Source organism: Esox lucius, chromosome 10 (genome assembly GCF_011004845.1).
Source record: "Esox lucius isolate fEsoLuc1 chromosome 10, fEsoLuc1.pri, whole genome shotgun sequence".
NCBI lineage: Eukaryota > Metazoa > Chordata > Actinopteri > Esociformes > Esocidae > Esox > Esox lucius.
This window is the reverse complement of record NC_047578.1, coordinates 12,941,464-12,966,857: the sequence shown is the minus strand read 5'-3', so window position 1 is coordinate 12,966,857 and position 25,394 is coordinate 12,941,464. Positions and strand designations below refer to the sequence as shown.

Here is a 25,394-nt window from a genome sequence, read left to right as displayed (position 1 = left end):
GTGATGTGCTAATTCACCAGAATTTAAACAGAGGAATGTTTTGGAAAAACAGCTTTGGATTAAAAAGAGAAAGCAGGAAAACGGACGTATGCCAGCCGGAAACCCATTAAAGGGAACTTGCGTGGGGCTGCATTTGTGAGTGAATATCTGTGTGTCTGTGTGTCTCTGTCTGTCGGTGTGTGTCTGTCTGTATGTGTGTGTGTGTGTGTCTGTGTGTGCGTGTGTGTGTGTGTGTGTGTGTGTGTGTGTGTGCTGGCAATACCTAATGGTTTGCACCAGCAAAGCCCAAATGTAGCGGTTGCCAAGGCAACAGAACAGCATGTGTCTTAGTGTGCAGGTGCTGTTCCTAGCCCTTTTGCTGGAGCCTCCTACAATAAGGGAGGGAGTTGGAGAGGGAGAATAAGAAAGGGGAGAGAGATGGAGCGGGAGAAAGATAGTGGGAGCTCTGACAACAGTGCAGGAAAGACAGATACAATTAGAATGGGTTTGATTGAGGTAGTGAAGGACCGAATGTATGTGTAATGTGTGCGGGATTGAGATGGTGAGTGATTTAAGAAAGACAGTTATGATACTAAATGGGGACAAAATACACATGAGGGAGGGGCTTAAACAGAAGCAAACAGAAGAGTGTAGAAGGCAAGAGCACAAGAAAGGACACCAGAGTCCTTTGACGACTGTTCTAGACCTCACCTGACCCTTGTAGCCAAAGGGCCTCATGACCAAAGTCAACGGGGGGGGGGGGGGTGGGGGGGGGGGCTGGGCCCACCAGATGTCGAGAGAGTTACAGGGGCTTGTAGGCGGACAGAAGGGTGATGTTAGCTGAAGGTTGTGTGTGGGGGCTGGTTTAAGGTGGTACTATAATGCTGAAGGTTGTGTGAAGGTCGTGGTACTCTCGCAAGGCCATGCCTCCATATCTCGTCACGCTGCCTTGTAGATCTGAAAACTATTGTTTTTCAAAATACAGCCGACTAGCGCTAAGATTTCTGTCGGATGACACATTTCAAGAAAGCTCACCTTTCACCCTCACGCTTAGGGAAAGGAGTTTTTCAACACGGTTTTCCTTTCCTATATAAAATATATTCAAGTGACTTATTACTTCCATATGGTAGTTTTAAACAATTTTCCTGGTTTCAAACCAAATTTCTGAATCTGTAAGAAAACATTGTGTAAAATGAACATGTAAATGTGGTATTCGCTGCATGTATTGTGCTGCATGTATTCGCTGCATGTATTGTGCTGCATGTATACAATGTAGTCAGCAAAGCCATTACAAGTCATTGGTTTAAACCATATTGAAGAAAAGGTTTTGGCTTCTGCAGACTTTTGTGAATAGTGTTCCCCGTGTATTGGCTACCATTAACGACCAGGGTACATTACTTTTTGCGACTCAACTATTGTTGACAATGGTTGCTCCAAACAATGTGCTAATGTGTCCCATTGGAATGGCTTTGGACAAGTCAATCTGGTTGAGTGGTGAGTTCTAAATGTCATTTTCCCATAGGCAAATTTGACTATACATAGCTACTTCCCTCAGAGTACTGTAGACAGCAGTGGTGTAGTGGTGTAGCTTCCACCGGCGACTTCCTCCACCAAAGTCTTTGCATACCCAGTGGAAAGCAAGATACACCAGTGATGCTCTGGTCATTCCTTCCAGCATGTCTGTAGATCCATGGGAATCCACGCGTTAGCAAACAGGCATTTCACTATGACAGTATAATAGTCTGAGTCCAGTGTAAGAGCTTGACATCACTTTGACACAAGCTGTTTAAACGCTTAATGACCATATAACCTGAGCACCTTTTGGAGCCCCACCCAAGCCATGCATTTGATTTGCTTGATGTGTTGTGAGGTGTTACTTATTCAAACTAGGTTTCACCTCTTTAATACACGTCAGCTTGATTTGACCAGTTCTAAGAGGCTCGGGTGGGGGTTTAAGGTGCTACTGGATGGGGGAAGGCAGCATTAATCTCTAGAAATGTGGCTGTGGGTTAAGGATTGGTGTTGTCCGGACAGCCTATAACCACTCCCTGGTTCCCAGGTCTCCTAGCTGTCCACTCCTCATAGACTTGTGGTGCGGTGTGGGCATGAGAAATTCCCCCAAAAATGGGTTCCCATGAAATGATGGTTGCAGAATTGTGTGTGTGTGTGTGAGTGAGTGACTGTTGAGCAATTGAAAGAAATTGAAAAAAGCTGAAAGATTTCAGAAGAAAGCCCCTGGATATTGAGGGTGTGAAAGAGATCATGAAAGAGTCGGTCATGAGATGCGGGAGGAAATGGCAGTTAGTGTTGAGGGACAGCATATCGGGGGAGGGTTACTGTCCCAGCAGAAAAGGTTTAAACACAAGTACCATGGGAAGAAAAGCTGTAGCGTCATCCTGCTGCAACGGGCTTCCCATTGGACAGTTATACTGTTACAGTGGAATTGCCTAATCATGTTTTGACTGAAACCTCTTCATTTTAAACAAGGCCAAACCTAATCCAATGACTGCGAAGTTAAACACATCAAACAGCTCTATCAAAAACACTTAATAAAAACATTTTATACAACCATGCCATGTAGTAACATAATGACAGCTCAGAGTACACAGTCTTTCTGCTAACACATTTTCCCAGCATTGTCATCTTACTGTGGAATTGCTAGAATACTAAGAGACAATTTACCCAGAATACCCCGGTGTCTGTTAGTGATTATCCAATTGCCTCGCCTCATTGGCTCTACGGGGATGAGGTCAAACTTTTTCAGGGTCTAATTGACTCAAGTGAAGGGTCTTCAGTTAATTTGGAAACAGTTAAACTGATATGATTCTTTTAGAAATGCTCTAAAGAAACAGCTGCTTTGTGTGCCATGTTTGATGTGGTTCAGGAAACGTTTGGCTGTCTCCTGGTTTGGTAAGGATGACAACTGGTGCAGCATGTCTGAAGTCCCAAGTTAAAGATGCTAGTAGCTACCACTCTTAAGAGCTATTCTCTTAGCCCTGTGTTTTCATTTCCTGTTTCATAGGATAGGATGCACTCTGTACACCCTTGAGACACACACACACACACACACACAGAAATAGAAATAGACACACAGGCTGCTCTTGTTACTGGGCGAGGGCCAACCGCTTCTATCTGGCAGCAGTCGAAAATACCCTGAATAAAGGAATGACCAAACCAGCGTGGGACTCAATGTGGTTGTTTTACTGGAAACTGTAGCCACTCCTCTCCTCATAACAGTAGTCTCTCCTCTCCTCAGAACAGTAGCCTCTCCACTCCTCAGAACTGTAGTCTCTCCTCTCCTCAGAACAGGAGCCTCTCCTCTCCTCAGAACAGTAGCCTCTCCTCTCCTCAGAACTATAGTCTCTCCTCAGAACTGTAGTCTCTCCTCCTCTCAGAACAGAAGCTTCTCCTCTCCTCAGACAGCAAAAAGTTTTATTTTCCTTTTCTTTCAGAGGGTCTTTGCCGCTTCATGGATTCATTCACCCAAATTAGAGTTTTAAAAAAAATGTTAACCAGTGCCGTTGCTTGCTTGGACCGTCAGTCTGTGTTTGTTTGTGTTTGTTTGTGTGTGTTTGTGTGTGTGTGTGTGTGTGTGTGTGTACGTACTACTGTACTTGTCAGGTCCAGACAAGTATAGTAGTATACTATATACTAACCCATTGTTTACTAACCCATTGCAAATCCTGTTTGTGGATGTCAGGATGGTCGATCCATGTTTGATGGGCTTCTGCGGCTGGTTTGAATCATAGGGAATGTGAGTGGGGTCAGCGTGGTTGGGTCAGACGTGTCAATATAACACACAGACACACACACAAGGGAGGCATGATTTGTTCGGAAGAAGAACAACTTCCAAAATGGGAGAACGGTTTGAATTAGAGAAATTGAATTACTGATTCAAATACAAAGTGACAGTCAGCGTGCTCCAAATGCAAACTAACAGCCAATCTGACTGCGAGGAGGAAATTCGCCACTTCACAGACAAGTGCTGGACTTTGTGTGTCTGGAAAGCAGTTGCCAAAGAAGAAAAAATAAACTGTAAATTATAAAAACAGACATTACACAAATTGATAGGACCTCATGATGTTTCCAAACATTGCATGCTCTTGCAGAAATCTTGCAGATTTCAACAACGTGATTTCACTGCCAGCTGAATGCTGCCCTGTTACCAGCACGATGACCCACCCAGGACCTTACTGCCATTTTCAATAAAAGTCAGAAGTTGGTTCAACACACTGTTAAAACGTATTTTTATTAAATGTTTTCTTACACCCGTGTTTAGGTCCAAACCAAATGCCATGCCTCCCACCGCCAGCACGGCGTCTAGAGAGACACTGAACGGATACAAACTCAGTGACAGAGAAACCGTTCAGGAGATGAACACAGACCTGATTAATGGAGAAATGGTAGAGGGCCTGAAACACGTTGGGCCCTAGATACTGGCCGAATGAAGGGCTATTGAATTATGGACAGAATTAAAATGGGTGTGTGGGAAGGTAAAGGGAGGCCGTTCAGGAGAAAGACTGGTGAGGGAGGAGAAGGAGGACTGCCTGCTGGCAGCAACTCCATCCTGTTGCGTAACATGTGGGGCGTCTCTTCCTGGAGCCGCTGTTGCCATGGCAAGGTGGTTTCTGAGGAGGGGCAGACTGGGGATTTCTAAGCTGCCTGCCTGCGACTCTCCTCCCTCCTCCCTCCCTGCGACAGACCTCCCTCCCTCATAACCTGACTTATTCTCCTGTCTTTCTCTTCCTCTCCGTGTGTGTGTGTGTGTCTCACAATTTGCGTGGAAGTGTGTCCTTGTTTAGCAAGATTAGCAGTGATGGGCATCGTGTGTGTGTGTGTGTGTGGACATCGTGTGTGTGTGTGGGCATCGTGTGTGTGTGTGTGTGTGTGTGTGTGTGGGCATCATGTGTGTGTGTGTGGGCATCATGTGTGTGTGTGTGGGCATCGTGTTTGTATGTGGACATCGTGTGTGTGTGTGTGGACATCGTGTGTGTGTGTGTGTGACATAGACAGACAGAGAGACAGACAGACAGGAGAAATCTGTAGCAGCACCCTGCAAAAAGAGCACAGCTGAGACCAAGTTGCAGGTACAAGTGAATCACACAGCCATCCACTGCCACAGTGCACTTAGTTCAGCACGTACTCCTGTCAACCAGACTTCCTGCACTCTACGTGTGTGCAAGAATGTTTGCATGTGTCTGTTTTTTTTGTTGCTTTCATTGTGATTAGTTCTTGCCTTTCAATGTGTGTTCTATTTTCTCTGTTTGTTTGTGTGTGTGTGTGTGTGTGTGTGTGTGCAGCGGCAATGTGAAAGCTTCTGTTCCTGCAGCAGATCGATGGACAGGACAGATCGATGTGTATTTATAGATGCTGTGGGGGCGTGGCATGTTGTTGTATACCACAAGTGGGTTAGTGGCCAACCTGTTGTTCTATCCGTGTGAATGTGTTAATGTGAGTCTGTGTTTATGTGAATGTGCGTCTGTGTTAATGTGAGTCTGTGTTTATGTGAATGTGCGTCTGTGTTAATGTGAGTCTGTGTTTATGTGCGTCTGTGTTTATGTGAATGTGCGTCTGTGTTAATGTGAGTCTGTGTTTATGTGCATCTGTGTTAATGTGAATGTGTGTCTGTGTTAATGTGAGTCTGTGTTTATGTGCGTCTGTGTTAATGTGAGTCTGTGTTTATGTGCGTCTGTGTTAATGTGAATGTGTGTCTGTGTTAATGTGAGTCTGTGTTTATGTGCGTCTGTGTTAATGTGAGTCTGTGTTTATGTGCGTCTGTGTTAATGTGAATGTGTGTCTGTGTTAATGTGTGTCTGTGTTAATGTGTGTCTGTGTGTCTCACACATGAAGAGGAATTAAGCACCAGATCTTTTTTTAGCTCGTGTACCCTGCTTTGTTTTGATTTTTTTCTGAGAGAAACCCATGGAGGGAAACAGGGAGAGCATTGCTCTGGCAGGGGAAGTCAGCACACTGGCAGGCAGGGCTTTCCCTGATTTAGAGCAGGGATTAAATTAAACAGGACATGAGAGAGAGAGAGAGAGAGAGAGAGAGAGAGAGAGAGAGAGGAGGCAGAACAGGCAGAGGACGAGGAGCACAAAGAAGCGTGTCTGCACGTTAGCTGGTGCTCCGGCAGGTGAAGAGCAGGGCAGAAGTGAGAATCGAAACTCTCTCTTTTCGTTTTGCTCAGTGGAGCCTTTAGGGAGTTCTCTGACAGACAGAAAGACAGACAGACTTTTTGCTCTGCGCTCTGCTCCGCTGTGGCATTTCTGGAGTGGAGGAGGGGGCAGGAAGGAATTTCAGCCGGTTATTGGTCTGGAGGAGAGCTTCTGTTTGACTGGGAAGGAATGTCAGGTGTTTCCCACTAAGCTACGTGCTCTCTAACCGAGCAGAGAAGAGAGGAGCAGAAGAGACTTCGGATCGTAGGGCAGAACATAGTTATCTGACTAGTTCACAGGTATGACAATGTGTGCCAGTGACTATTTGTCTTACAGAGAAAGAGAATGTTTTTGTGTCTCTTTATGGTTGTGTAGTGATTTCAACAGGACTGTGTATACCGTGCTGCTTATAACCTAGGAGTTCATTAGTTTCCTTCTCTTTCTCTCTAGGTCTTTCTTCATGTGCTTTGTGTTTGTTAATGTCAATACGAGCAGTGCTGTTTCACTGACTAGTGTTTTCATGAGGCATTGTGACCTCTGAAGTGCTATCCCATCTGGTTGAGGTAGGGTCAAGGTGTTGCTTCTGTCTAAGTGTCATTACTAATACTGTTAAACACACATTTCCCAAGGTTTGAAGGCTGTGTCTTTACACTGTGTGTAACCTCTTAAACCAAGGGCCACACCTCCAGGGCCCGGGGCCAGTCTTCAACGGGGTACGAAGGGCTACATGATAAGTCGTGGTCAGCATGTATTATTAAATCGTCTAGGATTCTTCTAGCCCGTTATTAGCTCAATGGAAACAGTCAGTGATCTCTATGAATGTAGTAGAAATATGACTAAACTAGGCTAACCGCGTTACCTCGGCCCCTTCAGTGAGTGACTCCTTGAGCAGGGCTTACTTCACTGTCTGTGGCGTGTCTCCACGGGCTGAGTGACGTATGCCTGAGAAGCACAGAAGGGATGAGCTGCTGGATGACAGTTTACATAACAGTGACAGCCAAGTAATGCGGATGAGGAGTGTATTTGCTTATGTGAGCGTGCGCGTGCGTGTGCGCGTGCGTTTGCGCCTGGTACACCATTCAGCTAAAACAGGAACATGCCTTAATCCCCTCTGATGTCTCCATCCCAAATGCATCCTGTTCCTTTTGTCGGTCACTGCCGTGAACCAGGGTTCATGTAGAAAGTAGGGGGCCATTTGGGACTCGGCTCTAGTTTGGCTTCAGAGGATGAGCCGTTGCGATCCCCTTATTGTCTCTCCCCGGTGGATGTCATCATTGACAATTATGAAATTAAATGGTGGAGAAAACAAGCTTACAGGATTGTCGCGATCTCATTACTGGCTTGGTACGGTGAAACGGCCTTACCGGGTGGGATACCAACTCGCCGACATGATGTTCACTGAAGCCCTTTTGTTCTGTTATGCGGTAGAACGAACCCGGGGTGGCGAGAAAACGGGACGGGAACAGGCAGGAGTAGGGGTGGTTCAAGGAAAAAAAAGATGGGTGTGGGGGAGAACAGCGTTCCTCAACCCTACGTGGTGTTCTGCTGAGCTAAATATGATTCTGTAATGTCAGATCCATAGCAGCTCTATCATCTATAGATCTATTAAACCATAGATCTGTTAAACTAGATAGAGTATGTTGTTTTAAGTGCCATGGCACTGGGTTCAGCTATAGCCTAGAATAGACTTGTCGTCATGAACGTATCCCAGTATCCTCAGTTGACTTTAGCTATCTTTGTTTAACTTGATGTTACTCGCTTCTCTGATCCATAAGCTGCTAAGCTATTTAGAGTGTTTCATTTCTCCCATGCCTGGGTGTAAATATGTAGCGGTGATGACAGGGTGTAAATATGTAGCGGTGATGACAGGGGAAACCCGAGGTATGATTACATCAGGGTGTGCAGTAGCAGGACCAACACCTGTCCACTGGATGTTTCTGGTGCCCTGTGTCTTGACAGTGGAACGGCAGGAGATGCCAGAGGTTGGTTGGACTTCCGCTACAGTAACCAGCTTCATTTTGTCCACGTTCAGTCAACTCACGTTGTCCTCATTCTCATCCCGTGTTTCCTGTTTTGCAGAGGATAAGAAATTAGCGCTCACTTGTTATAAAGACAGGCTAACTGGTGTTCATATTCGATGAAGGTCTTGGTGGAGTGGTTCGTTTCAGGTGCATAAAGGAGCATTTGAATGTGGCCTTTATGACCGATTGATGCAGCTCTGATGGCAAGTGTGTTTGACACACACGCTGCGGCGCGGAGCAAAGACTCTGGTTGAAACGCCTCTGAAAGGGAACGGTAATAAAGGACAGTCAAGCTTCTTGAATACAGTCTTTTTTCCATCTGTTCCTTTGTCACCATGGATTGCTTTCAGGTTTACATGCAGAGAGGGAGGGAGAGGGACAGAGGGACAGGGGGGACAACCGGAGAGGGAGGGGAATGTCTTACCTTCTCTAAAAGTTCATCCTAAATCCTCTCCTCCATTTTGCAATAACCTGTCAGACGTCCCCTTATAATGATATAAACTGCCCCCTTGGTGTAGTACGGGAAGACAATTTGAATCAATCCCTGTACGTTTACAGCTTAATATGGTTCAGGCAAAGAAACCTTTCACCTTGTCAATGCGTGACAAATCGGGGGAAGAAAGTACATTTTCATGCAAAATGTCAAAATTGTTGTTACAAAATCACACATTTTAGCCCGTAGATATCACAAACAGAATCCTCTGCAGAATCCTGGAGGAACTGATTTGTCTCTATTCAGCATGGATCAAAGCAGTGTATTTAAGGCAGTAGAGTCTTGTAGTTACAGTGGGGAGAACAAGTATTTGATACACTGCCAAATTTGCAGGTTTTCCTACTTACAAAGCATGTAGAAGTCTGTAATTTTTTATCATAGGTACTCTTCAACTTCAAAAAACCAGAACATCACATTGTATGGTTTTTAAGTAATTCATTGGCATTTTATTGCATGACATAAGTATTTGATACAGAAACCTTTGTTTGCAATTACAGAGATCATACATTTCCTGTAGTTCTTGACCAGGTTTGCACACACTGCAGCAGGGATTTTGGCCCACTCCTCCATACAGACCTTCTCCAGATCCTTCAGGTTTCGGGGCTGTTGCTGGGCAATACGGAATTTCAGCTCCCTCCAAAGATTTTCTATTGGGTTCAGTTCTACTGGCTAGGCCACTCCAAGACCTTGATGTGCTTCTTATGGATCTACTCCTTAGTTGCCCTGGCTGTGTGTTTCGGGTCGTTGTCATGCTGGAAGACCCAGCCACGACCCATCTTCAATGCTCTTACTGAGGGAAGGAGGTTGTTGGCCAAGATCTCGCGATACTTGGCCCCATCCATCCTCCCCTCAATATGGTGCAGTCGTCCAGTCTCCTCTGCAGAAAAGTATCCCCAAAGAATGATGTTTCCACCTTCATGCTTCACGGTTGGGATGGTGTTCTTGGGGTTGTACTCATCCTTCTTCCTCCAAACACAGCGAGTGGAGTTTAGACCAAAAAGCTCTATTTTTGTCTCATCAGACCACATGACCTTCTCCCATTCCTCCTCTGGATCATCCAGATGGTCATTTGCAAACTTCAGACGGGCCTGAACATGCGCTGGCTTGAGCAGGGGAACATTGCGTGTGTTGCAGGATTTTAATCCATGACGGCGTAGTGTGTTACCAATGGTTTTCTAATGGTTTTCTTTGAGACTGTGGTCCCAGCTCTCTTCAGGTCATTGACCAGGTCCTGCCGTGTAGTTCTGGGCTGATCCCTCACCTTCCTCATGATCATTGATGCCCCACGAGGTGAGATCTTGCAGACCGAGGGAGATTGACCGTCATCTTGAACTTCAACCATTGTCTAATAATTGCGCCAGCAGTTGTTGCCTTCTCACCAAGCTGCTTGCCTATTGTTCTGTAGCCCATCCCAGCCTTGTGCAGGTCTAGAATTTTATCCCTGATGTCCTTACACAGCTCTCTGGTCTTGGCCATTGTGTAGAGGTTGGAGGCTGTTAGATTGAGTGTTAGGACAGGTGTCTTTTGGACAGGTGTCTTTTATACAGGTAACAAGTTCAAACAGGTGCAGTTAATTCAGGTAATGAGTGGAGAACAGGAGGGCTTCTTAAAGAAAAACTAACAGGTCTGTGAGAGCTGGAATTCTTACTGGTTGGTAGGTGATCAAATACTTATGTCATGCAATAAAATGCAAATTAATTATAAAAAAATCATACAATGTGATTTTCTGGATTTTTGTTTTAGATTCTGTATCTCACAGTTGAAGAGTACCTATGATAAAAAATTACAGACTTCTACATGCTTTGTAAGTAGGAAGACCTGCAAAATCGGCAGTGTATCAAATACTTGTTCTCCCCACTGTCTGTATGTTTGTGTGTCTTTAAAAAAGGAACTCAAGTATATAGGATTGGAGCCTAGCAGCTAGATTTGTTAATTGAGGCTAAGTTACATCATCACCAGCTCAGCCAGACACACATACATACACCTCTTTGTTGTCTACAGGCATTACCCTTATTTGTGACTAAATGCAACAGTCCATTTCTTCCAGATTATCCCTGTGTTCCCTGTTAGGTTTGTTTTCACTGAGGGGCAACACCTATTTATTTGACACCACATCACAGTGAAGTTGCAAAAATGTAAACCGTGTATTCACAGGTTGGAACTGATTTAAGGAACAGAACCGGGAACTGAAAAAAACCCAAAACAAAACTTTTTGAGGAATGGAAACTTAACCACAAACTAAAGAGATGTCTAATGTACTGGAACAACCAATATTTAAACACCAGTTAATCCAATAATATATTTCTGTTACTTGGTACCAATATGATCAGCCTTAAACTTTTGTCAATATAATAAAAAATGTAATGCTGTTGCCACATGCTTTTTCTTCGCTCTGCGGATAGCTAGCAAATATTTTGAGTCAAACACATTAATAACACAACATTTAAAAGAAATTGCAATATATACTGCTGGAGTTGCTTAACAGAGACTGAGCTTGTACATATTACTTTGTAGATTTTGGAGGGTAAATAAAGAAGGCAAATGAACTATTTGAACTGATAGCTTACTCATTTGGTGGTTTGAACAGGTTGATAACTTAATTTTGTGGTAAGAACATAGGAACAGACCGGTAAAAATAAGTGTTTGTTTTGGAATAGAACGATTGGAAAATGCTTTTGGTACCAACCCCTGACTGTAAGGGGTTGTGTAGAGGGTTGTGGTCAAATGTATTGCAGTGTACAAAGAACACTACCATTTAGGATGCACCCTGTGTGTTCCTGGCCTCGGTAAATATTTCTCTAACTGGGTAAAGCCACATGTTTAGGTTGGCTGTTCATTTCAGCCTTCAGGTTTTACCCGAATGTCGTCCAGGGAAGTTCCAAGGTTTTTATATAGCATTTTATTTCATGACAGTGTGTGTCACTCAGCCATTAAAAGCCATTACTTCACGTCTTTGCTGCTGAGATATGTAGATAATTTAATGTAGGCCGTAGCCGTGGTTTAACTATGCGTAAGCTACATCATTTTCTGCACCCATGCCTTCGTTTTCTCACCTTCTTCTGTGGTCCAGTGTAGTCACTTTTCTCAGGGAATAAAGGTTTTTAAGTAGCACCCAGTGCAAAGAGTAATTGAATACATCTTAAGTGGTCTATTTAAATGTAATTAGTTCCACATTAACTTGTTTATTTAATTACTCAAGATGCTCTTGGAAGACGCCATATTAATCGTGTATGCCCAGCGTTGGATTCTTCCACTCTGTTGCCTCTCAATGGGTCTACGGGTAATGACTTCACAGGCAGCCTCCCACTCCGAACTACCTCCTCTCTGCCGGCTTCCTCCCTCCCTCCCTCCCCCCGTTGCCTCTTGCAGTCCAGTTGAATTAACTCAGTTGCTGCACAAATCGAGTTTAATGTTCGCTCACAGGTTCAGATGATTTATTTCACTTTGTTTAGATATTAGTCTAATGTTATCTTATTTGCCACTTGCTTTGGCAATGTACACCGATGTGAGGAGAGCGCGAGAGGGAGAGAAACGAGAGAAGGAGCGAGCAAGAGAAATAGTAGGAACCCCTCGAGGTGCCAGAGCCAGTTGAAGTGACGTCATCTTGCTCCACCATTGTGTGTCTGGGCTGGTCTTGGCCCCTCCCCCCTCTACCCTGACAGGAATTCCCCTCCTCGTCACGTTGTTCTGAGGAAACCGACGGCAACGCCCAGTTACTGCGGTAATGCTGCAGCTCCACAGCTGATTGGGCGGAAATTGTGACTTGTGACTGTGTTTTCTGACTTTCGGAGGAGTATGTTGGCCCAGACAGCAGTCTGCTTGTTTCTATTTCATTGTTACAAGAAAAGGCCTGTGTGTTAGTTTAATGTGACATATCAGGACACTAAGAAGGGAACATGCTGCTGTAGCATTTTTCGGTGGTCAATGTTGGGTCAAAGGCTTGGTCCTGTTGTGTGTGTGTGTGTGTTCAGACCATAAACAAGACATGTTCTGTGTGTGTGTGTGTGTGTGTGTGTGTGTTCAGACCATAAACATGACGTGTTCTCTGTGTGTGGGAGTGTGTGTCTGTGTGTGTATATGCGGGGCTGTATTTGTGTGTGTGAGGCTGTGTGGGTGGACTGCTCTGCTGTCAGACAGGCTCCCCAGGGTTAGAGGGGCAGTTCAGGGTTGACTGCTGCTAACTGCCTTGGGTTTGATGAGAGCACAGGGGACAGGGAGCAGCCAGGCTGCTGTCACTCATCAACACACTGTAACAACAACAGGAAAACATGGAAAATGGACAGTCATACGGTTAAGGGCCAGGAAGAACGGACTGTTGTATGTTTAAGGACCAAGGCTGGGAGGATTGAAGATCCTAGAATTACTCTAGCTTTCGGTCTTCAGGTCAGGCATCTGCTGTTGTCTGTTTTTAGTTGACCAGACCCTTGGAGAGCCCTCTGTCTCACTCCTCCTGGCTAATTACAGTATTTGATCATTCCACGATAACAGAATCACTCTATGACTCAGATTTTTCACTATAAAAGTTTTTTTGGTCAAATAAGTCCAAGGATTGCAACACTAACCAAACCCAATTATCATACAAGGACACGCACGCACGCATGCAGGCACACACACACACACACACACACACACACATGTTCTGAACTTCCACACCCTATACATTATTTCCAACTTTATTAGGGTTAGGTTTAGGGCTAGGGGATATGGACAAGTCCCCACAGTGATTCAAACCCAAACGTGCGGGCCTGTCAGAACTAACATCTAGACTACTTCTGGAGGTTCCGCTGGAGAGACTTCAGGGACAGGCGGCTCGAATGATGTCAGCGTTGAACCAGGCAACCGGGCTGTGGGGCCCGAAGGCACGTTTTGTTAGATTCACGGAGGAAAACAACTAAAAACGCAGTCACATATAGTCACGGAAACACAGCACTGTCCTCCCTCAGATCCACCTTCATTCTGTTTCAGAAGAACCCAAGCTAGGTAGGTTGACCCGATCGAGTTAGCCGTGTGGCCTGTTTTATTTCCTGTTGTAGGCTTTTAAGCATTTGGGAAAAAATGTGAGTGTATGTATTTGTGTATGTGCGTGCCTATGTGCGTGCGTGTGTGTGTACGTGCCACTCCGTACTAGTTTCTCTTCCCTGTCAAATGGAGTCAGGCTTGTTAAGTGACAACTGGCTTTAGGAAATGGGCACTGATTTCGATCATAACCTTAACTCCATGAATGTCCATTAAATCAAATCTGATTTGTGTAATTCCTTAACTTTGTGTCTATTTACATCAGACCAGTTTCATTCAGTAAGTTGTCTTATACTTTTACAACCTGATTCCCATCCAGATAATATTCACCTGAAATATCAACAATGTGTATGAAATAGCAATTAGGTGAAATAATATAAATATATGTTAAGAGTTATAAATAAATGTCAAAATGTTCTGTTAGGCGTTCTGAAAATGCAAGAATAATTCACTATTTGGAAAAACAAAGGTATGGGACGTGCCAATTCAAAGAAATATTATCAGCCAGAAATGCTACGGAGTTGTGGATATTTTTTAGACTCTAAGTCTGAATCACTGTTGGGTTTATTTCAGCATCATAATCACACCTTCCCTGATCGGAACTGAGAAAGAAACAAATGTTCATTTAGCTCCTCTTGGCTGTGCGTTGGGCGCTTTGGCAGTATAGCTTCTAGTCACACGCCAGATTTTTTTGTATAGCTAAATATGTCTTGTCTAATGGAGATGGAAGTCACACACACACACACACACCACTCTCCATCTGGCTGCTATAGCTGTTCTAGCAGTGTTTCGCAAGAGATTCCCATGTCGGCCAAACAATCAGTATCCTGTCTGCTGCCACTCACCAACACAACCAGTGTGTATTGTATATGCACACCTGTGTACTTGTACAGGTTTGTGAACTTGTGTATATTTGAAATGAAACATATAGGCCTAGACTCCCATTCAAAAGCTTGGGGTCACTTAGAAATGTCCTTGTGTTTTTTTTAATTTCACATACACGTGAATATCTTGAAATTCATGCAGCCCGACTGATCATTTCAAGGGCCAGAAGATAAATAAATGATTATTATTATATATAATGGTAAAAGAATGTATTGGCTCAGTTCAAATCGCTCTTTTTTTCACTGTCATGCATGTGACTTGAATTCAACTTGCTTCCCCTTGTACAGCCTATTCATTACTAAGCACAGCCCCGGGCCAAGTGTAATGTTGCAGTACTTTCCAAGGCATCAGGTCTGTGTCATTGCCATGCCTATGTATACACATGCACATGGGCCCACACCTTGACTTAACCAGAAACCTTCTTTGGTGTTTCCTGTTTGAATATTTCTCCACAGTGAGACTCACAAGATCACCAGTATCTTGTCAATGTAGGCTTCTAAATAAGATCCAGATTTTCTTCTGTACTTTTAACATTTGTAACTGTAATAATCATGTGAGACCAATTACGTAAAGCGCGCGCGCGCGCGCGCGCACGCACACACACACACACACACACACACACACACACACACACACACACACACACACACACACACACCCATCCAACCCAATGGAGCGAGATGCATCCTGCCCCAACAGGGAATGCTGCCCTATCCGACCACCGTGTCCCCCACTTCCTTGCCCCCTCCCCCTCCACTTCCATCCCTCCCCCTCTCCCCTCCCTCTGAACAGAGTGCAGTACTCAGAAGCCTATCCCATAACTGCAGATATGGATAGAGACAGGAAGAGAAGAGATGGAGAGATGGAACGGGTTTCGCCTGAGTGCTTTGATTACGCCGGGCCGTGGTGCAGAGCCTAACCTTCTCAGACGTCTGGGAGAATTGCAGCCCTCAGCAGTGCTGGTCTGTTCCCCAGTTATATCATTCTTACACTCTCTCTGTCTATCCTCAATCTGTTTTCTCTCTCCTTTGTCTTTCTCTGTTCTCATTCACTCCCCGATCTGTCTCTCCGCTGTCGTACGCATCTCTCTTCCGGTCTCTCTTCTCCGTGATTCTCCTCGGGCATCTGTTTCTTCTCCCTCCCCCGTCTCTCTCTTCTCTATCTCCTCTATCATCTCAGTCTCTCTCACCATCCCTCCCTGTCCATTAGGGTGTCTCCAGAGAGTGGGCTGGTGATGGGGTAGTCACAAGCAGTGTTCACCAGACTGTAAGCCTGCTGATGGTGATAGACTGCTGGCTAATGGGACAGTGTAGTCACTGGTCTGTAGATGGGGATTCCTTCCTCTTTTGAGGCTGTATGCATGCGTCACTGGAGGCAGTAGAGGTGAGGATGGTCCGTAATAATGACTGGAATAGAGTGTTTGGAATGGTACTAAAACTTTAGAAATGATCTTTTTGATGTCTTCATCCCGTTCGTGCCATTGCTTTAGGCCATCCTCTGCAATAAACTGGTCAATAGCCACCTGAGGAGTGGTTCTTAGTGTGTCACCCACTGACTGTTATCATGACAGTCATACGAGTTCACTGTACTTCCTGGAAAACCAGGCATATGTTGATGTCTATGTCCATCTGTTTTCACACCTGTGGCTTGTTGTTTCTCCTTGTGTGCCCATGGAAGGTTAGGTATTTTATTTTTATGTTATGACCATCAGCCTTGGGGTCAATTTTTTAATTGCAGTTATTGTAAATTCCAAATAATTATTGTATTGTTTTGAATTAGTCACAGGAAAATAAATGTTAGTAGAATTTATTTTTTGGTATATTGGTATTTGCTATGATTGATTTGCTGCTAAAGCACGGAGTTGACATGCTATTTGAAATATTAGTTTGATTTCGGTATATTAATTGTTTGATACAATGCATTTCATATTGTTTCTAAAAATGTATCTTAGAATATTCCCAGTCCCCTGTAGTTGTTTGAATTGTTTAAGGAAATTAGTTTAAGTCAAATGTTTGAAAATAATATTGGTAAATGTGCATGATGTCAAAATAAACATAACAATGGTGATGTGTTTAAAATTAATATTATATTTGTAATTATACTTCCCTCAATTCAAATTGCTTGTCCTGTGGGTTGTGGCCAATTGATATGATATAAGAAAGCAATTTGAATTAAACAGCAATTTGCAACTCGATTTGGAATTAACCCCAACAGTGTGACCATAAACAAGTGTGTGAGAGAACGCTGCAGAAATAAGCAACGTCTCATTAGCAAACAATGGGAAAGTGGTTATTTGCCAGTTTTCACACATGATCCGCTTGAAATTTGACATGAGTATTCAACCCATCCCCTCTGCATTGTGGTAATGCAGAGTGCTGCAACGTTGTCCCGCGGGGCGCAATTACAGCTGCCTGCTCAGCGACACAATGACAGATCTTTCACCTTGCTGGCCTTGAGATTCGATCTAGGAACTTTTTGATTACTTGTCGGATGCTCTTAGAGCTGGGATACCTGCCACCCCCGGAGCAGTGGGACAATGTTCATAGCAATCATTAGCCTTTTGTGTGCGGTAGTGGGTGTTTTTGTGTCTGGTAGTGGGTGTTTTTGTGTCTGGTAGTGGGTGTTTTTGTGTGCAGTAGTGGGTGTTTTTGTGTCTGGTAGTGGGTGTTTTTGTGTCTGGTAATGGGTGTTTTTGTGTGCGGTATTGGCTGTTTTTGTGTGCGGTAGTGGGTGTTTTTGTGTGTGGTAGTGGGTGTTTTTGTGTGTGGTAGGGGCTGTTTTTGTGTCTGGTAGTGGGTGTTTTTGTGTGCGTTAGTGGGTGTTTTTGTGTGCGGCAGTGGCTGTTTTTGTGTGCGGTAGTGGCTGTTTTTGTGTGCGGTAGTGGCTGTTTTTGTGTGCAGTAGTGGCTGTTTTTGTGTGCGGTAGTGGCTGTTTTTGTGTGCGGTAGTGGCTGTTTTTGTGTTTGGATGCTGTTGAGTGATTTCAGTTAGATGGAGTTGTGAACTGTCCCAGCGTATGATATGGTCAAGGAGCAGTGCCATCGTCTCCTTTCCCAATGGATGATTAGTGTTCCCTCCTCCGCTTCAGTAGATCTGGTCTCTCTTTAAGAACTCTCAAACTTGACACTGTCGCCACTAAAAACGCACTGTCTGTGTGGTGGAACGCACCGTTCATTTCTCAAAAAATGCCCTCCACGTCTTCCACTAATTTGTGCACTTTCATTTAAGAACGCATTACATGGCCTGTGCACAAATGAATGTCTATAAAAGCATGTGGGATGTTTAATAGAAGGCTAGGATAATTATATGAACTGCCTTCCAGAGCTGGAGCCTTTCTGAAAGGCATTTTTCATTGCCTTGCGCACAGCTGTGTTTTATATCCACAGCAATGGAGAATAATAGCCTACATCTTTCCAATTCCTTTACACCAATCTCATATAAGCCTAACCACCACTCCTTGTATGGAAAAAACGTTTCTGATCACGAACAATTTCTGGAGTATCTCCAGAAATTGTTATAAAATAGGCTACCTGAACACATCTCCCTTGCCAAAATATCCTTCCGGAGTTTATTACCACAATATGCTCAAACCAGACAAGAGGCAGACATGCAGAGAAGAGATGCTTTTCATGAATTGATTGCAATACAACAATAACTGACTATAGTCACATGAATTACTTAATCAATCCTAATAATATTGAAAATTACTGCAGTATTGGGTAATTCTTTTAGGCAAGTCAAAAGCTAATATGAGCCGCCCTGAATTTGGACCAAAAACATTCTAGAATCAATTTCTGATAATTGATAAGACGAATTCTATAGATTATTTGACATACAACATATAACAACAAGCTGCATTTCTTAAGTTTGGCAGTTATGAGAGGTAACATATTAACATATGATGTAGCTGAGCCAGTTAGTCAAACTTTGACATGAGTATTCAACTAACAGATACAATTTTCGTGTAAACTAATGAAATCATCATAGTTTAAATAGGCAACTAGCCGCCTGCTTTTCTATGTTACCCAAGATGGCAAGACATTGATAGCATAACCCATGTTGTCATCATCCGTACCGATTTGCAAGTCGGCACAGAGCATATTAATGTTCCAGTATGTAGTGTGAGTAAGTGTGTAGGGAGGGTTGCCTTGTGGAGGTAGCTCGTTGAGTTACATAATCTCCATCTCCCTCCCTTGTTATGACAGTGAAGCAGGGGCCAGGGCAACTGTCTGCTCCTATCTCATCTGTTTTAGTGAGCTCTCGCTCCTCTTTCTCCCTCTCTCTCCTTAGTTCCGATGAGCCGCTGTACTGTAACGGCTCTGTCATCAGTACAACATTGAGCTGAGGCAGCCATTAACCAATCCTCCTCTGCCCTTAAGACATCACCCTGCTGCTAGCCGGTGAAAAGAATAGAAAGCAGTTGAATAAATTGCGTTTGAATATAATAAAATATAATGAAACCCATTTGATTTGAAAAGAATGGCCGCTGTTCTGGTACACTCCCCTCTGTGGACACAATAAGTCTCAACCTGATCCATCACATTCTTCTTTAAGGTTACGCCCCACCAGGCAGATTACTTTAACCTTTACCCACCTGTGATGCTGCTCGGTTTCATAACGCCACGTTCAAGTACATTAAACATAACGTGATGAACAGCGCCCGGTGGAGCCAGCTAATGGGGCGATCCCCCTGCTACCCTAATCCCCGCACTGTGCCTCATAAGCACGCTACGGAGGCTATAGGCCCGCATTTAGGATGCGTGTGATAATAAACCCATCTGTCATGCTGTAAGCTCTGCTGTCTACCCCAGGCCTTGTGCTCCATTGTTGAACTCATCACACTCACGGAGCACATGGACTTACTGCACTTGTTAGGGTGGGCGTGGCAGAGACGCCGACCCAGAGGCGCAGGGCAGGCCGTTGAGATTCAAAGGATTGATTGAGTTATTTCTTGGGCAAGAAGATGCTCAGCGGGGCAACCCCAAGGGACCAAGCACGCGCTACGCCCACGGCTCCCGTGCCTCGCCGCCATTCACACAGGCTCCCGTGTTTTGGCCATATTTCGCATGTGATCCCCTCCTGGCCGGTTCCACTGATGATGCCCTATGTGTGGTTGGGCTTCAGCTCCATGAGCTGTACAGGCAACATGCTCTGGGTCAGAGGTCAAACATATGTTTTTACTTCAAAATATATCCACTGTTTCATGTCAATCAAATGTGTGTTTACCAGCTCTCTCTGATATTTGCGGGTTCTGTTTAGCAGCGACAAATTCAAGAGGTTTCTGGAACTCCCTGCTGTGTAGACGTGGTCACGTGCCCATTGCAACCTGGGTGGGGGTAAGATTCCTGGTTGTCATGGTAGCACCGACGAGAACACTAATTCCGACCCCGCGGCTTTGTATAGATAATTGACATGAACTCGCCCATAACAGCCCCTCCCGACAGTGATCTGATCCTGAGATATAATCACACTGATCCTGTGATATAATCGCACTGATCCTGTGATATAATCGCACTGATCCTGAGATATAATCGCACTGATCCTGAGATATAATCGCACTGATCCTGTGATATAATCGCACTGATCCTGAGATATAATCGCACTGATCCTGAGATATAATCGCACTGATCCTGTGATATAATCGCACTGATCCTGTAATATAATCGCACTGATCCTGTGATATAATCGAACTGATCCTGAGATATAATCAAACTGATCCTGAGATATAATCGCACTGATCCTGTGATATAATCGCACTGATCCTGTGATATAATCGCACTGATCCTGTGATATAACCGCACTGATCCTGTGATATAACCGCACTGATCCTGAGATATAATCGCACTGATCCTGAGATATAACCGCACTGATCCTGAGATATAATCGCACTGATCCTGAGATATAACCGCACTGATCCTGAGATATAATCGCTCTGATCCTGAGATATAATCGCACTGATCCTGTGATATAATCGCACTGATCCTGAGATATAATCGCACTGATCCTGAGATATAACCGCACTGATCCTGAGATATAACCGCACTGATCCTGAGATATAATCGCACTGATCCTGAGATATAATTGCACTGATCCTGAGTCATTGTTGGACGTGATGCACCTTTACCTGGAGACTGAAACCTGTTTCTTATCTACAGTACATTGAAGTGTGCTATTTTTCACCAGAGCTGTACGGGTCCTGGTCATATGTAATTCACTAAATAGGGAATATCTCCAGTGACCTTTACTGAGCACATGGACCTTGACCTTGTCCAGGACTAGACTTAATCCATGTCCAGGAAACCAGCGCACAGTGTACATACATTAAACTGGAATTAATAACCCAGTTATACTGCCTGAATACATTGTGAAATCAGATTTCTAGATAATTCAAATGAATGCATCTGTAAAAGGAGAACCAGGTTATTGCATCTTCCGTCAGAGTGAAAAGTGTTGCCTACTTTTACACACCACTCTTTCTAGGTTTGTGCAGGGCATTGTGTCAAATGGCAAATTACTGCATTTACTGAATTACTGATTTCTAGTCTGTGCTTTATAGAACATTTTAAAGATACAAAAAAAAATATATTCTCTAATATATTCCTTAAGCCTGCAATGTTCTCTCACTGGCAACCACATAAACCTGATGAGTACCCTAAAACAATGCTGACCCTCCCTCCCTTCATATTATTATCACACACCCTATTCACACACCCTATTCACCATCTAGTGCACTCTTTTGTTCCGTTAGGGCTCAGGTTAAGGAATAGGACACCATTTGAGACACTCCAAATGTTACAGATGCCTGTGTTCTGTTGATTGTCAATAGCAACCTTCCGTTGCCTGTTTATTTGTAAAATGTTCTGTTTTTTTTTTTTATGTTCTCCCCGGATCAACTGACAATTAAAAATGCATGTAAAAACTGCATGATGAATGTCCCTCGTGAAACCCGTCTGTCCCCTGACCATAATCTCGCATCACATAGTAAAAATGCTCTTCAGAATGTCTGGCCCAGTGCCTTTAATAATGAGCACGCGCACACACACACACACACACACACAGTAATAACAACAGCAGCCATGCAGCATAATGAGTGCAAAAGGAATAACCCTATAATCATTCCCTGCTGTCTTAATAAGTCCGTGCATTTTGGTGGAATATTTTGAATTTCACCCTCTTGTGTGTCCCAAATGGCACCCTCTTCCCTTTACTCCCACTTTTGTGGTCCTGTCCGTACAAATGTAGTGCACTATAGGTAATAGGCTACTATTTGGGATCCCACCGGTCCCTGTCTCATACCGTAAGTATGTTGTCCTGCTCTCCACGATTTAGACGCTGTGTTTTCTCAGTATGGTACTGGGCGTAGCAGCTCTGTCTTTCAGCAAGAGGTTTGTTACGTAAGGTGAAGAGCAGGGGTCTTGTTGGTGGTTTGTTATGTAAGGTGTGTGTGTGTGTGCATGCGTGTGTGCGTGTGTGTGTGTACCCGATATTGCCATTCACAGGGTTTGGTTGGGTAGTGATAATTTAAATGAGATTGCCAGAGGCGTCTAACTCGCAGCATACTTGTGTGGATCAGCATAGCAGTAAGAGGTTTACTGTGCGCTTGCGTGTGTGTGTGTGTGTGTGTGTGTGTGTGTGTGTGTGTATGTATGTATATGGGTTTAAAAGTGAATGTGTTTCAGTGGGACATTGGACACATTTCCTGACATTACTTCCTGACTTTATTGTCACATTTTCCTGGTAAAACCGAAAATATCATAAAGTTCCATGTGTATTGGTGCCTGTAGGTTGTTGCTGTTGTCCAATCGCAGCGTCCCCCAACCAGTGACGTTCCTCTCGTGTTTCCTCCTGCTAACATTACAGCATTGTTCAGGTATTGTCATGGTACTGATAATTGGGACCTGTTAGCGTTAGTTGTGGGGTACCTTTTTGATGAAAGAGAAAAAGACAATGTTCTTCCGTTTTCTTCACATCAAAAAGTCTGTACCCTCACAACCTCCTGGTTCCACAGCGAACCCCCATATGACAGGAGATACCGACAGACTGCATATTCTGTCCGGGTTGGTGTGCCTCCACTGTCCGAAGTGACTGAATGCACGCATTCATGCATACATACACACACACACACACACACACACACACACAGTGCGTCTGGGTTCCTGTGCTTTCTAGGGGCGAGTGCCTTTGTTTTCCTCAACTTGAGAGTGAGAGCGAGAGTAGCCAGTGAGAGAGAGGCTGTAATACTGTAACACACAGAGGATGTATCAGTCTAATGACCTTAGCTGTTGCCAGGTCGGGATCTCCCTCCGCTGAGTTTTCCCGGCAACAACACCAAACCACAGAACATCCTCTTTCACCCCTCACTTTGCATTTGCGCAATTTATGACCAATAGTTACCAGAGGTCCTTGAGGGCTGTTGTGGCAATTCTCTTTTTAAATGTGGAGGAACAGGAATTGAGCTGTTGATCATTGGTTACCAAGGGCAGGGGCAGAAACAAGAGCACTGTTCTAGTTTCTGTTTGTGTTTTCAAGATTGCGTCCTACTGTCCCTTGTTTAGCCTGTGCAGAAAGGGTGGGCGCTCTGTCTCCCACATTTTCTATTTCTCTGGTGCTCTCTCTCGTTCTCGGTCTCTCTGTCTCGGTCTCTCGTTCTCCCTTAGTACGCCCCCACCCCCTGCGGGGCACATTAGTCCCGCTTACATAATTACTATTGATTACAGTAACATATAGTAAGTGCCCACATGGAACGCCCTCCCACAAATCTGGAAGTTGTGTATTAAATTGATAACAGGCTGTGTTCCAAATGCCACCCTATTTATTTCTTTGGTTTATTTTATAGGAATAATGATGCCATTTGGGTCACAGCCATTCAGGATGGCTGTGATCTAGTTGGATGTATTGATGGGTACTAATCCCTATGGGTTGTATTGTGACGCAGCTTAGGTCAATATTTATCCACGGTGTCTGAGTTTAATATAAATAAATTACTTTTAAATGTTAAAATAAATCATGCAGTCTAAATTTAAACAAGCAACCCTGGGGGGAAGTTTGGCAAAATTATAATGAGCAGGACTTTTCCGTAATTTATGTAACCCTTGGTTTCTCCAACAAGGACTGTATTATGTTGGAATATATTTTGGTGATGAACCGGTTGCTGGGCAACAGACAGATGCGCTAGTGAATAGAGAGCACGGACTCCCGATTGAAGTTATTCAAATAGCTAGCCAACTTCCTTGCCAGTGTCAATAAATGTAAATATACGGTATATGATGAACAGTCAGTTAAGGTTCACTGTGGGGTCAGATTTGTTTTTGTAAATTCTCAGAATGAGAGAAGATCAACTATTATCAACTGGCTTCCTCTTTCTTCATGTTGTATTTCCTGGTAGGTAGCATATATATTCAAAAAGGGTATATTGAAACAATAAGGCAACAATAAATGGGGCATGTGGTATATGGCAGATACACCAGGTTAAGGGCTGTTCGTTACTCAGAGTGCCTGAATTCAGCCCTTGCCCATGGCATATTAGCAATATAATGATAGCCTTATTATGCTGATAGTTATGTCAACACTTTCTTTACTAACTAAATACAGACCTTATGTCTGTTCCCAACACTCGCCTAGAAAGTGGGAATACTGTTTGTTTATACAGTACACTGTAGTTTTCTTATCTACTGTCATAGCATTTTTTTGTTTTTGTTCCTGATCAGTTCAGAAACACTGACCAAAATGGGGCTTGAACTATATAGGGAATGGGGTGCTTTTTTTGGGACATGGAAAAGTGTTTACCTCACACTGATGTTTTCCATAATTCTTTGGTGTCCTCCAAACACAGAAATGTCAGATTTTCATTAGATTACAAAAACCCTGTACCCAAACACCAATGTGAGGAGCACCCCCAGGAATGCCTCTGGCCTGTAGAAAGCCCTGCATTTCTGTTGTTTATTCTCTCTCTGCCAAAACCAACGGTTATTCTTTATTTCTCTTGCTGTAGATAAAATTGAAGAAGCACAGAAAGAACTGAAAGATCCTAAAGCCGGCGGACAGAAAGGTAAGATTTCTTATCATTGAGTTAAGTTCAAAGGGAGTAAACGGAATGCTTTTGAGCAGGCTTGAAGTGGTTGATGGGGGATTTATTTTCATACTGACAGTAACCCTGTGTTGGGTAAAGAATGTACTGCACCATTTCACTTCATTCATTAGCCTGAATATGTTGGTGTTTGGTGTGAAGTGCCAGGTTTTTTTAAATTCTTCATTTTAAAAGCTCTTAATAGGGAAAGGTATTTGTCTCTACTGCAGTCTGTCAGTCAAGTCTATTCATTATTATGATTTTATTTTTGATGGGGAAGGAGAAACTGCCTGTTTTCACAGCGTTTCATTGAACTTTGTCAGAAATTATTGTCCGATACTGATATTTATTCACACCACAATTGTACGATATCAATGTTTTGTCATTTCTGTACCTGTGTAGCCTGGCGTAAATAACATTTAAAAAATTGCTTCTGATGATGCTTATTATTTCAACTAATTTAAATTCAATCATACAAAAAAAGGAACTCACAATCAATCTGAAATAACGGGCAAATATAAAGAAACACTGATTGTTGGCCGATACCTTTGCATCCCTACTAATATTATTTGAAACGGCACACTTTTCAGTGAACTACATTATCTATCAATCAATCAATCAAATGTATTTATAAAGCTTTTTTTTACAACAGCAGTTGTCACAAAGTGCTTTTACAAAACACCTGGCCTTAAACCCCAAGAAGAAAACAACAGTGGTGTTGAATTTCAGTGGCTCGGAAAAACTCCCTAAGAATGCCAACATTTTGGACGAAACCTAGAG

General features: G+C 43.7%; 1 protein-coding gene across 6 annotated transcripts in view; it reads left to right on the top strand.

The window, feature by feature from the left end:
* The window catches only part of hivep1 (HIVEP zinc finger 1), a 53,563-nt gene that overhangs the window by 13,571 nt on the left and 14,598 nt on the right, over positions 1 to 25,394 (top strand). For 5 of the 6 annotated variants that reach the window (XM_010873536.4, XM_010873532.4, XM_010873535.5 and 2 more), the window contains one exon: positions 24,540 to 24,596. In XM_010873536.4, the coding sequence (XP_010871838.2) occupies positions 24,540 to 24,596 (57 nt within the window). Of the gene's footprint in view, positions 1 to 15,477; positions 15,512 to 24,539; positions 24,597 to 25,394 lie in introns of those variants that run through there. The other variant, XM_010873539.5, reaches the window with a different exon arrangement.